Source organism: Sebastes fasciatus, chromosome 23, assembly GCF_043250625.1.
Source record: "Sebastes fasciatus isolate fSebFas1 chromosome 23, fSebFas1.pri, whole genome shotgun sequence".
Classification (NCBI taxonomy): domain Eukaryota; kingdom Metazoa; phylum Chordata; class Actinopteri; order Perciformes; family Sebastidae; genus Sebastes; species Sebastes fasciatus.
In genome coordinates, this window is record NC_133817.1 from 18,602,248 (window position 1) to 18,615,384 (window position 13,137).

Here is a 13,137-nt window from a genome sequence, read left to right on the forward strand (position 1 = left end):
TGTTGGCTCAGGAATCCGCAGTCACCTTTTTTCCCCGTAACTTGTGGGATGAGACGAAGGAGAGGTGAAGGGCAGAGGAGGACAGAGACCAGGATACCTAACTAGAGTATAGGGCTGGGCAATATGACCATATATATTGTCAAAACAATCTAAAGATTGTATATCGTATATATTTTTCTGTGTCGTTCCTATCGCGATTTCGACTAGGCCTGTATTTATTTATATTTTCTCAATAATTTCCCTTAAAACTGTTATGTTCATATGTGATAGAAGATTTTGGCCATATCACCTAGAGCTGAAATATCAGATCAGACTATCTTTTTTGTCATTTTTCAAGCAAAAATACCAAACATTTTCTTGTTTTAGCTTCTCAAAAGAGGTGATTTGTTGCTTTATTTTGTCATATATGAAAAAAGTAAAATTAATATCTTTTTTTTAATTTTATTTTTTTATTTAAAGTATTTTATAAATATATTTTTATTTAAAGGTTAAAGGAATACATACACATACTTGTAAAGGGACATACAGACAGCAACAACAACATATATAAAACAAACAAAAAAGAAACAAAGAAAAGAAAAGAAAAGAAATTAATATCTTAATGATTTTGGCTTTTAGAGATGTTAATGGGGATTTTTTTTTTTGACAAATCATAATGAAAGTAATTGAATACCAAACATTCCAATAAACGGTCCACAAATTTGATAAACAAAAAAGATAGTTAATTTTTTTCTTCATGCATAAGGAGATATTTTGATGTTCTTTGCATGCCAATATGAACACATTACAATACAATCACTCTAGTCATAGCCAGTTCGAAAAAATGTGATTGCGCTTATGTTGTTTAATAACTCTGTGGTGATGCTGGGTGGACCATGTGGTTTTGGGTGTCACATGTTGGAACCCCTTGCAACAGTGTCCATTAAGAAATAAGTCTGCATTTTAGCTTTAAACCAAATCTGCACCCATGTTGTCACCAGAAAAACAGAAGCATTAATGGCCCCTTATTCTAAAACTCCAAGCTACACAAATATGTCTTACAAACAGCCGTCGTGCCACTGAGATAGTGGCTCCAAAAAAAGTACTTCATTTAATTACAGAACTTTCTGGTCTGAACTAGGCGAGATAAAGCAGAACAGGTCAAGAAAAGCTTCTGGGTGATAACATTATCTATCCTACCATAAAACCTGATAGATTAGTCACTGAAGAACAAAGCAACAGTCAAATACCCCTTTTGTTCTGTGATAAGAGCTGTGGTTAGACTTTTAACAGCATTTTCTAATCTGTAAATTCAGTGTTTTGAGGCCCTGGGCTTCATTCAACTGTATGCTAATTGAGGGAGTGCTAATATTTCCCCAGTCTTGTTACTTTTGACTACACGGCTAGGGAGGTGCGGGAGGCCTTGAGGGCGGCACAACAACAGCGTTTGGCTCGTGAGTTCAGTTGCAGCTGACCTGTGACCTTTGGAGGGGGCACAAGCAAGATAACCATTCTTTAGGGGATCAATATCACACATCTTTTAAAAGGAAAAGAAGGAATGGTGATCACAAAGTGCACCAATTTATGATGTAAAGAGGTGTCAAAGTACTTAAATGAACTTTCAATTTTATATTTACATATTTTGTATCTGATAAGGGACTGTACACAAATTAGTTGGAGGGAGGTGGGAAAAGTCAGAAAAGGGGAGGGGTTAAGTATTTATTATTTCTTGCTAAAGGGAGGTTCGTCTGATTTATTTGGGAGGCCAGGGGAGGGTCTTTGATTTTTCCTTCCCCAGATTTATATTTTATTTCACCATTTTCTTGCAAGACTTATTGTAATTTATAATTTAACAGTTACATGTAAATTGATAGATGAAAAACATGCATGTCCGCCTATCGCTTATTCATTGACAGTGGTAATATTTGATTTATTTATAGCTCTTGTTTCAAAAGTAGAAAAGCTGGTAAACAATGCGCACCATTTGTTACATTTATCCTAATTTTGGCAATTGCTAATTCCACTTTGAATGTACGATTTTGGGCAATGTAAAAGTTGTTGCTCTATTTACATATTGAGCTTTTAATCGGGGTTGAGTTGAGTATTAAAAAATATATATTAATAACCCTGGAAGGCTCTTTCTTTAAAAAAAAGAATCAAACAAAGTCCCACCCAAATAATTTTCATACAGTCCCTAAGTATCACCTAGCACAAGCATTGGTATAACTGAATTTTAATGACTGCTCTAGTCACAGTTAACAGGCATAACGGTTGGTCAATGGAAGCCATCAAGACCCTAACGTCCCCTCGTAGTGCTGCTGTGGCGTTGAACATCAAACCCACGTGAAGTTTTGAGGACCTGTGTGAAGTTTCCGACTGTTTTTCACCCAAACAAGTTTCTATTCTGGTACATATTTGCATGTCAAAGAGGCAGAGTGTAGGCAAATCACAAGTGGCTTTTTCAACACCTAGAGACCAAAGTGCTGTTATCGGGCTGAGGGGGCTCTGAAGAACATAGCTGCTGAGATAAGAGGGCTACTGCTGAAGGCGGGAGACACACAACGACGAGACCGATTAATCCCTATTCATGTAACAACAGTCCAACTGTTATCAGCTTGTAAAGAGGAAGAAAAAAAAAAAAAAAAAGCTGCTGAAAGTGGATTCATGCTGCAGCAGTCTGAGTGGACACATTGCAGAGTGGTTTAAAGGTTGATTATTTGTCTTTTGGAAGATTTATATCGCCACTTCAGTTGCTGTTTTTTGCATTTTCTTGATGTTCGTTTAAGCAATAGTGATTTCCCAGCACATCGTGGTAGACTGTTTACACGTGTTTCACAACCTTCAGTAAGCGCAACAGATGTTTGGTGGGGTAACAGCTGGAAATTTCTGTTGCGTCATGTTAAATCAAAGCATTTGTTTAAAAGAAATGTACCCCGTGTACCTTTTTTCATTGACACACACCAAATAAATGCACAGATTTGTTCCCCCGATATAGATAATACGATTTAAAGGGATATACACCCTGTACCTAACAATGTTGCTGTTTTATCTTCATGTGTCTTTAATGCAATGTGACCATACTGGAAAAAGCCTGCAAGGATTTTCCATTATAAATCATCCCTAAGTTTGTCTTAAGTTCCCTTTGAAGGTGGTCACGTAGCATTTTGGGCCCTTTATCAAGCATGATTCTGCAATGAATAAACAAAGGAAGTATGACATACTCCAGTAATGGGATGGAAAATAACATATTCTTGAGTGTGACTCAGGAGGTTGAATTGTGAAAGGATGGTGTGATACGTCGTCCTTTGTTCTCTGTTTTCGAATGAATGTTTTCTCTGCTCTTCTCAGTATTTGTTCAAGCTATTATGTTAAACTCTTATAACGCCGCTGAGAATGAAAAACAATTATCTTGTTGAGAAACATAGAGATTAAAACTAATTGACGAAATGCAGAGGGATTTACAATAAGTGCAAAAAGTCTTAGATCAGCAGGATCCCAGCCAATCAGTGACGAGACAAAAGCCAGAGTTTAGGATATAAGTAAACAGAAGTTCTATAAAAAGTGATTCCTAAATCCTCCTCTTTTTTTTATCCACAGCGCCCGTGTGTGATGAACCTGGAGCGCAGCGAAAGAGGGGAGCGCCCTTCTCCCCGAGGCCCGGACATGGAGCCTCGTACCGGGGGAAAGATGGGGAAGATCTCCGTGGGCTTCCAGAGGAGCTCCACCTCGGACGACGACTCCGGATGTGCGTTGGAGGAGTATGCGTGGGTGCCACCGGGAGTCAGGCCTGAGCAGGTAGGCTACATTTCCCCCCAAATTACTTAATTTGTCTTATCGGTGGTGGAAGATGAGAGTACAAACCTGTATTCTAGTGCTAACAGCATGGAGGTTTTAGTTCAAACAAGGTTATGTGTGCAGACGTTCTTCTCTCTGTGCTAAACTAGCGGATTAGTATGATGAAGCCCAACATCTGGCTATGGATTTTTTCACTATTCATTATTGCGTATTCAAGATACACAGCACATCTCAGTCAGAAACTGTCTCCAATATGTTCCCATATTTTATTCATATAAATGCACAACGACAAACAACATTTTGTCAAAGTTTCCTTTTCCCCTGTCAGCGGGAATTATCCTAGGCAAACATTAACGTTTCCAGTCCCTCGCTGTCTCTTGTGTGTGGAAAGATTTCACAGTCAGACGCCTGGGACTGGATTGAGATTGACATGTTTGCCCCACAGTGTCACAGAATAAAAGGACGCGCATAGCAGCAGTCATTCTGCACCGATATCCAGCTGCCCTCTCCTCTGCCTGACAATATAGGGTCTTTTAAACTTTAAAATTCAGAGATTCTGTCCCTCCAAGTGTATAAAAACAAAGCTACCGATGGACTGACGAGATGTTATTCTTTCTGTATTCTAAAGTTCACTCATCTGTCTTCGTCATCCGCAGGTCCAGATGTATTTCTCCTGTCTGCCAGAGGAAAAGGTGCCGTACGTCAACAGCCCCGGAGAGAAGCACCGGATCCGACAGCTCCTCTACCAGCTGCCGCCGCATGACAACGAGGTAGAGATAATGAGAGGGAGACGGTGACAGCATGGGGGGGTGTGTGATCAAACAGACATGCCACCTTCTTTATGACTTATTAAAGCTCCTATGGGGCCAGTAGGAGAATCTTATTTCTTCTTTCAAATTTTGTCAAAATCTGATCAATGTGTCAGAGATATTGCAGCTGAGGGATGGATGGATGAGATGAAGAAGTCATGTTCATTTCATGAACTGGAACTTTAGCTAAACTTTCAGTACAGTCCGAAATGTGTCTGTAGCACTTCAACTGGCTCTGGCACGGCAACTTAAACTGAAATTTAATTTGTTTTCATCAGTTAAAGCTCAGCTTACAAGTGTTTTCACCTCTTACTCTTTAAATGACATCTCATCTGCTTTCACTTCACTTATTCTTCAGCTTACTCTTCAACTACTTTCAGGGCTAACATACAAACTGACAATTGCTTACAGAGCTTAAACTTGAAACTAGAAAAAGCTAAATTTTCGGAAGAATTTTTAGATTTTTTCTGTGCTTGCTGCTGACATTTTTTGCAGAAACTTTTGAAATAGAATAAATACTGAAAACAGTTGAAGTGGCAGTAGAAGCGGCAACCAAAATACAAATATTGAAAGTAGCTACCGAAGTGGAAATTCAAATAAAAGACCTGGAAGAGGTTGAAGTTTCAGTAAGTGCAAATGCTGAATGAAGTTAAAATGAAAGTGCTGAAAGGAGTTGAAGATCCAGTTTAAATTCAAGCACTGAAAGGAGTTTAAATGTCAGTCGAAATGAAGGGGATCAATAAATCTGGAAGTGTCAGTTGGAAGTGAAAATAAATTAGTGCCGGTTTAAGTGTAGAAACTGACAGACAGTTAAAGTGTCTGTGGAAGTGGAAGCACTGAAAGCAGTTGGAGGGAACAGTGGACGTTGTTGGGAGTCAATCTTTAAATGCTTTCACTAATTACACTTCAACTGATTTCACCTGCTTTAAATTCAACAGACACTTCAACTGAAACTCCCATAAAAATCTCACATGCAAAAAACTTTACATTTTAAGACATTTAATATGTTTACAGACTCAAGCACGGTCACATTTTCTTCCGAAAATTTATTTATTTTGAATTTCATAGTAATGCGGCGGTATTGTTTTTGGACAAAGTTATTTTATAGCTGCTTGTTAACAACATTTAAGAAGTTTAGCTTATTTGTTGAATGGAAAAACATGTCTTCAAAATAAAAAAATGTATAGTTTTGGTATCATTTTGGTATCAAATTGACAATAAGAAATGTGTATACCCAGCCCTAACTATACTATAAAGCCAGCAGCTGAGTAAAGTCTTTCCTTGTAAAACTAAAACAATGGCCACATTCCCTCAAACCGCTCTTGTGACAGTAAAGCACAGGCCAGCCTCTCTCCGTAGAATTGCTTTATGGCGTGTAAACCAGCACTCCTTTCACATCTGTGTTAATAGAGTTTACATTAGGAGATATGGTGGAGGGGTTATCACCAGAGGGGAGGGATGGGGTGGAGGGGGGAGGGGGGGGGGCTGCTCCTGTCTGACGGAGGTGGTCTCTGTATACACACATGGAAAATACACAATAGGAACACTCACAACACACACAGTGTTTGACGGTGCGGTTTTTATGATGTTTGCCGGCAGACCTGGTGGCTGAGGGCACAAACTGCCGTAGGATTCCAGGCGTAACTGTGGTTCGAAGGGGATAAACACTCGGTGTGTGTTGTTGTGTGTGCGAAAGGGAGAGACAGTGTGTGTGTGTGTGTGTGTGTGAGCTCACATGGCGGCATCGTTTACTGTTGTTTAGAGAACAACCGAGCTGGTTGTTAGGATAGTCTTCGTCTTTTATCTAGGCCTTCATCACCATCTCTAAACACAGAGGAAAGAGTTTGTGTATTGCTCACGCCATCCTTTCAACGCAGCCTTGAGGGGAATTAGCTTTAATTAAACCCCTTTTTCCATCCATATATGGACTATATATGGTCATATACTTCCCCAAAAAATGCAAGCAAAGATGAACCATCAGCAGTAGTGCTAAATCAACCTCTCTGTGCTTTTATTTTGTCAACTCCACTCATCTCTTTCTCTCTTTTTTTTTTAACCAGGTGCGTTACTGCCACTCTCTGACGGAGGAGGAAAAGAGGGAGATCCACATGTTCAGTGCCCAGAGGAAGAGGGAGGCACTGGGGAGAGGAACACCCAAGATCCTGCCCCGAGCTCTGCACCACACCCGCTGTGAAAGTGTAGGTACCACACGTGGATACCCATGAGCACACATGCATATATATGCACACACCGCTTGCGTCATTTAGGGCTCATATATAGCCATAAGGTATGCAAACAGTTGTGAGGAAACCAACTCTTAAGTTATTTATATCTTGAGCAGCTATAACACCCACCAATCCAATCCCATCCCAACGCACAGCAGCCCCCGAGGCAACAATCCCGATTGGCTAATGCGATGGTTTTAATCACGGACATAAACCTCCTCATTAGGGCGAGAGGGGAAGCGGGGGAAATTGGGGAGGCTCGCGCTCAAGCCGAGCGGAGAAGCCAGTTCCTTGCGAGGAATTCGGCACATTTCCTGCCGCACCATCTATATCTCAGCATGACATAAAAAAAAAAATTTACAGGTTAACAAGTAATTCTTGCATAGGGTCTTAAAAATCCTACTTTTTTCCCAAGCAGGTCACAGTATGTAGCACATTATTCCACATCAACTGGTATAATTGCATGCAGCTCAGCTCAGTACATGCAGCTGGTTTTAAGACTTTTTTTCTGGAAAGGAGTGGACATGTTTCTGCATCTGAATGTCCAAAGCTTTTAGAAATCTAAGCTATATTTTGATCAGCTTGCTGAAGGGAACCTTGACTTTGAGGAAAAGAGAGATATCTAGCTGTAGACATGCTAGTTGATGTCATAGCGAGCTATGTACAAACACAACACTGGAAAAACTAAATCCTGACCTCTGTTTCCGACTTTTGAGATTTAATCATAACATCCAGTGCCATTCAAGCCGTCCTTAATCATGTTTCTGAAAAACTTCCTTTCGATGCAACGGACGTAAATATTAGTGTTATGTGGCTTCCGGAAAATTGAGCCCTGAACAGTGAGTAAACCACATTCTCTGCCAGGCATCCAGGGAGTGCACAGGCCGGCCACGTTAATTCCCCCGTACAGGCAGACGATGTCTGTCATCACTCAAACACAGATGGTGCCACAGTGATGCAAGGTCACACACGCTGAAATGACATGTGTGCATGTGTATCCATATATACTGTATGCTCTACAAACACACACAACCACCCTCTGGACATTCATACGCTCATGTAACCATTCATACAAATACCGCACATGCTCATGTATTCAATAGGATATATCACGAAGATGTGGGTATACACACACATGTACACACACACACATTTTGTTGGGCTCCAGTTTCCTGGTGGGGGACACACAACACCGGCAGTATCCAAGGCCCTCTGAATGTCCACCCTGGTAATAATGGTTAACAGCTGGGCATGCTATCCCGTAGCTGCCCATGGGTGTCTCATAGCTCGGCTGGGTTATATAAAGACTCGTGATTGCACGTTCAGACATGCTCTTACGATCTTTGTGGAGTCATACGATCTTTTGACTGAGGACCAAGGCCAGCGTGTTCTGTTCAAGCTTATGGGATAAATAATGTCCTATTCCTCAGCAACACCCAATGAATTCGTTGTCCCACAACCTTTGTTGGTATGGTAGGAGGGTTAGATTGATCAGCGTATTGCTCTCAAGTACAAACCATTCACTTTTAAATAGTTATTTTGCATCTGCCCCATGTTAACACAAAGAGTTCTACTCAGGAAGACACTGGGTGGGGTTGTCACAGGTGCAGTCAATCATTTAAAAAAATATTAAATTGCACTATCCATGTTGCTGTATTTGTGCTAGGATTGTCATCACTGTGGGATTTACTGTGTTTTGAATGGATCATATTCCTTTGGCACTTGCAGTATGATCACCTGTTGTTTGGCTTCTTTGTTTTACTGCAAATGAAACATCAGTTGATATGTGATATTGTCAGGGGAACGGGGAGAGGGACGCAATTGTGCACTAGGGGAATCTAAAAGTTAATCCCGAAGGTTAACCACTAAGCGATTTAAAGGGAAAGGGGAAACACCAAATGAAAACAGGCCTAAAAGGAAGGCTTCCTACAGACAACATATCTTGAAAAGACTAAAACTAAAACACCGCTGCTGAGCAGCTGACTAGAACATAAATGAAACAAAAGAACCAGCGAAGGCAGGCCACACAGATCTAACCCACTCTAAGAGACTCTGAGAAGAAGCTAAATGGTGAGCAAATCCCACAGATAGGTTCAACGTGGTACTTCTGCAGATTCACACACCCCTATACAGATAGAGCAAAAACAGGACAGCACTCTCACTACGTCTGACAAAGAGACAATGAGTCAGCACCTGAGCACTGAAACCAGGGGTAGATATAGACTTCAACCACCTGAACCTCATCAGAGACAATTAGGCTCCACAGCTGCCTCTCCTCAGAGATAATTAACCCAACCAGCCTGCTGAGTGGCAAGTGACCCTCACAGATATATTTTGAATAGTTATCTCCATAATCTCTCTTTTGTTTACGTTGCAATCCTTATGTGTCACAAGCATCAACTGTACCGCACATTTAATTTGAAATGTCATTCCGTCATGTGATTGTCTCTGTTTATCTCCAGTTTCCCTCTCAAGGTAGCACACCAGATTTATTATTAATACGAGGTTATAGGCTCAATGGTTAACCCCTACGCATTGTAAGCTACTTTATAAACTGCATCAACAAGACGCCTGAAATATAAGTCTAACGGATCATCTCTTGTTTGTGTTTGATTTTCAGTGTGGCGGAGGCATCAATGGAGGGGAGATGGCAATTTTTGCCTCCAGAGCAGGGCCGGGCCCCTGCTGGCACCCAGCGTGCTTTGTGTGCGGCACGTGTCAAGAGTTGCTGGTGGATCTGATATATTTCTACCAAAATGGCAAGATCCTATGCGGACGACACCATGCTGAGCTTCTCAAACCACGATGCTCTTCTTGTGACGAGGTAAGACGCAGAAATAGTAGCACTTAATGTTTTACAATGAACCATGGCAATGTCAGGTCCATAGAGTTCCACGAAACTAACAGCGGTATGTGCGTCTCCCTTTAGATTATCTTTTCGGATGAGTGCACTGAAGCAGAGGGTCGTCACTGGCACATGAAGCATTTTGCCTGTTTCGAGTGCGAGACGATGCTAGGGGGGCAGCGCTACATCATGAAAGATGGCCGGCCCTACTGTACAGGCTGCTTTGAGTCACTGTATGCAGAGTACTGCGAGGCCTGTGGTGAAAACATTGGTGAGTTCTATTTGTGAGGTGATTGATTTATTTGTTTCTCTTGGGATTAGAATAAAGAACTAAACCTGTTATACCCAAGGTCGAACACAAGATCCTGCTGATGTATTTCTTTGACTACTTGTGTAGAAATACTATATCTAATCTTATGCTCCTTTTTTCTCCATCCTACGATCCTTTAGGTGTTGACCATGCCCAGATGACCTATGAAGGTGTACACTGGCATGCCGCAGACCAGTGCTTCTGTTGCGCCCAGTGCAAGACATCCTTGCTGGGCTGTCCCTTCCTACCAAAGCAGGGTCGCATCTATTGCTCAAAGGCCTGCAGCCAGGGGGAAGATATTCATGCCTCCGACTCGTCCGATTCGGCCTTCCAGTCTGCCCGCTCACGTGAATCCCGGCGCAGTGTTCGCATGGGGAAGAGCAGCAGGCCTGGCGAACAGTGGAGACAGTCGCAGCTGTTTAACCCCCCCGCCGCCGTCCCCTCGTTTGAGTATAAGTTTGGAGACGGAGAGGGTGATGGGGATGCTGATTGCGACATTGGCATCGTAGGGCGCAAGCTGGCCCGTCTAGGCCTGGAAGAGGAGAGGTTCTGGAGGGAGCGGGATGAGCAGGATGCTGGTGGAGAGGAGGATCCAGAGGAGTGGGCCCAGCATGAGGACTATATGACTCAGCTCCTTCTCAAGTTTGGTGACCGCGGGATGTTGCACCAACTTCAGCAGCCAGCCCTAAAATCTCCCAGCCCCAGCAGTGACAGAGGCAGGCTAATGAGTGTCTCTGACCCCTGGCTAAAGCCTGATACTGCATCTATGGGGGTTACCGCCTCCTCTCCCTCCCCTGCCAGTCCCACCCAGAGCCAGACTTCCAATCAATCCCGAGCCAACAGCCTTAGCCCTGGACTGATGAGCAAGAAGCACCTGCCTGAAATGTACTGGGCCCAGTCCCAGGACGGGTTGGGCGACTCAGCCTATGGGAGTCATCCAGGTCCTGCCAGTGCCAGAAAGATCCAAGAGCTGGAGTTGGACCAGGATCAGGACCAATCTGGGACAGGAAGTCGGGCCTTCTGGCCAGACAGCAGGCAGTGGTATGACGATTCCCTTGAGTGTATCGCTGATGAGCTGAGGAAAGCCGACCAGGGTGCTGGAGACTCCATGGACTCCCTGGCGCTCTCAAACATCACTGGTAAGGAGACTGCTGGTTGTATATGTTCAGTAGAAAAAATGCTTTCTTTTTTATATCGAACAGCTGCTTAAAACGTGTCTCTCATGCTTGTTCATTTTAGGTGCATCAGTGGATGGAGATGGGAGGGATAGACCAATAGTCTACACCCTTGCCATACCTTGCCAGGATCCCTCGGTGGCAGATGACTGCGAGAAGATGAGCAACATGGGGACCTTTAATTCATCTCATCTTCACCACAGTGCCAACTCTCTCAACCTTAACATGGAGAAGGGAGACGAGGAGGTAGCAATGGCAATGAGAGGAGGCCCAACAGGAGGACACCTCTCATTGTCCCCAAATTCGGAAGGCCTCCCTTCGTCCTTTGTCCATGCCCCAGCTCTGAGGAGGAGCAAGTCACAGTCCAGGCCTCCTCAGATGGTCAAGTTCTCAGAAGACACTGTGGACAATGGATATAATGATGGATTTGATGTCAATATTAGAAGGCATCCCATGAGTGAGAGGCCACAGCGGAGGGCGTACTGCCCAGATGAGATGGGCCGAGACAGAAGCCGCCCAACAAGCCACCATGGGCGCAGCAGGCAACACCACCACCGGCAAGGCCGGCCCCACAGAAGCCGCAAAACCCGCTCGGACAACAACCTTCACATGGTGCCTTTGGAGAAAGCACAAAGGCCGTATGAGCCCCAGCAGCAGGGTCTGGTAAACCCTCCTTGTGGTGCCATGCTCCATCCTGCACACAGGCTGGCCTACTCCCAAACCCGATCTGACTATATGCTACAGGGCTCAGCTCAAGGAGACCCAAGAGTCGAGCATTTCATGGGTCTCTACAGAGACGAGGATGACTGTTGCTCTACTTGCTCTTCCTCATCATCGGACTCTGAGGAGGAGGGCTATTTCCTGGGCCAGCCAATCCCTCAGCCTCGAGCGGCTGGGCGCTACTACGCCGAGGACTACCCTACAAGGGTTACAGCCCTCTCTCCACAGAGCCATGGCTCACAGACTGGTCGCAGAAAGAGCCACCGCTCCAAAAACTGTATCATCTCTTAACAGCTCAGAGTGCATTTAAATTAGAAGCTGCGCCACACCAAGCAATAAAGTCAGATTTTCTGATCATATGATGGTTTTCGCGGATCAAATTTGGGTGTAGAGGCAGTTCCCATGTGCACAGACAGCGTATTATGCCCCAACAGAATGTGCATGGCCAAATGTCAAGATGCATATCAAATTTTAAGCCCAAATCTACTGAAAGAAGAAATCAATCCAAACTGTTAAGACATCTCTGTAAATTATAGTCAGAAAATCTGTTTTTGTGTATGAAAATTTGGCCTATATACTGGGTCTTATGGAATTTTAGCACTAAAGTGATGCATGTAATGGTACAATTTGGAAGCCTCTTTCTTTAGATCAGAATGCGGAGTTGGCAGAGCGGCGACATTAAACCTTTCTTTTCATTTCAGCATTTGCCATTAAGTTCTTTTTTTTTTAATGTTCAGTTAAACGTTTTGCAGCAATATCTGTGTGTGCATTACACATTGTACACAGAGGTTGATAAAGTAGAAAATGGAAACAAACCAAATACTTATTTAATGCATAATAGTAAAAAATGATAATGTATATATTAAGTTAAGATTTTAATACTGGTATTTTTATATCCGTGGTTTAAAGAATTTTCTTTTGAAGTGTATGAAAAAATAGCAGTCGTTATGGTAAACAAACAGACCTCGTTAATATTTTATGAGAAACAAAAGAAGGTGCCACTTCATAAACTGTGTTCTTCACAGTTAAGTGCCATGTTACTCTGTAACAATGTCTTATTATTATAACATATATTCCGCAACGCTCACTATTGGTGTACAAAAGATGAAACGAATGGCAGTAACACCTGCTTTTTTTCCATATTCAGCTGAACTGTTCACTACCCTTGCTCTGACATAACCAGCTAAATGCTTTATGATGTAAAGACGCTTGTAATAAATATTTTTTTCTCCTCTCAAAGCTTCGGGAATGATTGTTCTTTTTCCTCATGTTTGACATA

At 42.8% G+C, this 13,137-nt stretch overlaps 1 protein-coding gene across 2 annotated transcripts in view; it reads left to right on the plus strand.

Moving 5' to 3' along the window:
* The window catches only part of LOC141762225 (prickle-like protein 1), a 31,495-nt gene extending 18,401 nt beyond the window's left edge, over positions 1–13,094 (plus strand). For both annotated transcript variants that reach the window (XM_074626231.1, XM_074626230.1), the window contains exons 2-8: positions 3,577–3,774; positions 4,431–4,544; positions 6,644–6,781; positions 9,429–9,632; positions 9,738–9,924; positions 10,104–11,102; positions 11,203–13,094. In XM_074626231.1, coding sequence (XP_074482332.1) covers positions 3,589–3,774; positions 4,431–4,544; positions 6,644–6,781; positions 9,429–9,632; positions 9,738–9,924; positions 10,104–11,102; positions 11,203–12,149 — 2,775 coding nt within the window. In that variant the 5' untranslated portion in view covers positions 3,577–3,588 and the 3' untranslated portion in view covers positions 12,150–13,094. The remainder of the gene's footprint in view (positions 1–3,576; positions 3,775–4,430; positions 4,545–6,643; positions 6,782–9,428; positions 9,633–9,737; positions 9,925–10,103; positions 11,103–11,202) is intronic.
* The last annotated feature ends 43 nt before the right edge of the window (positions 13,095–13,137 follow it).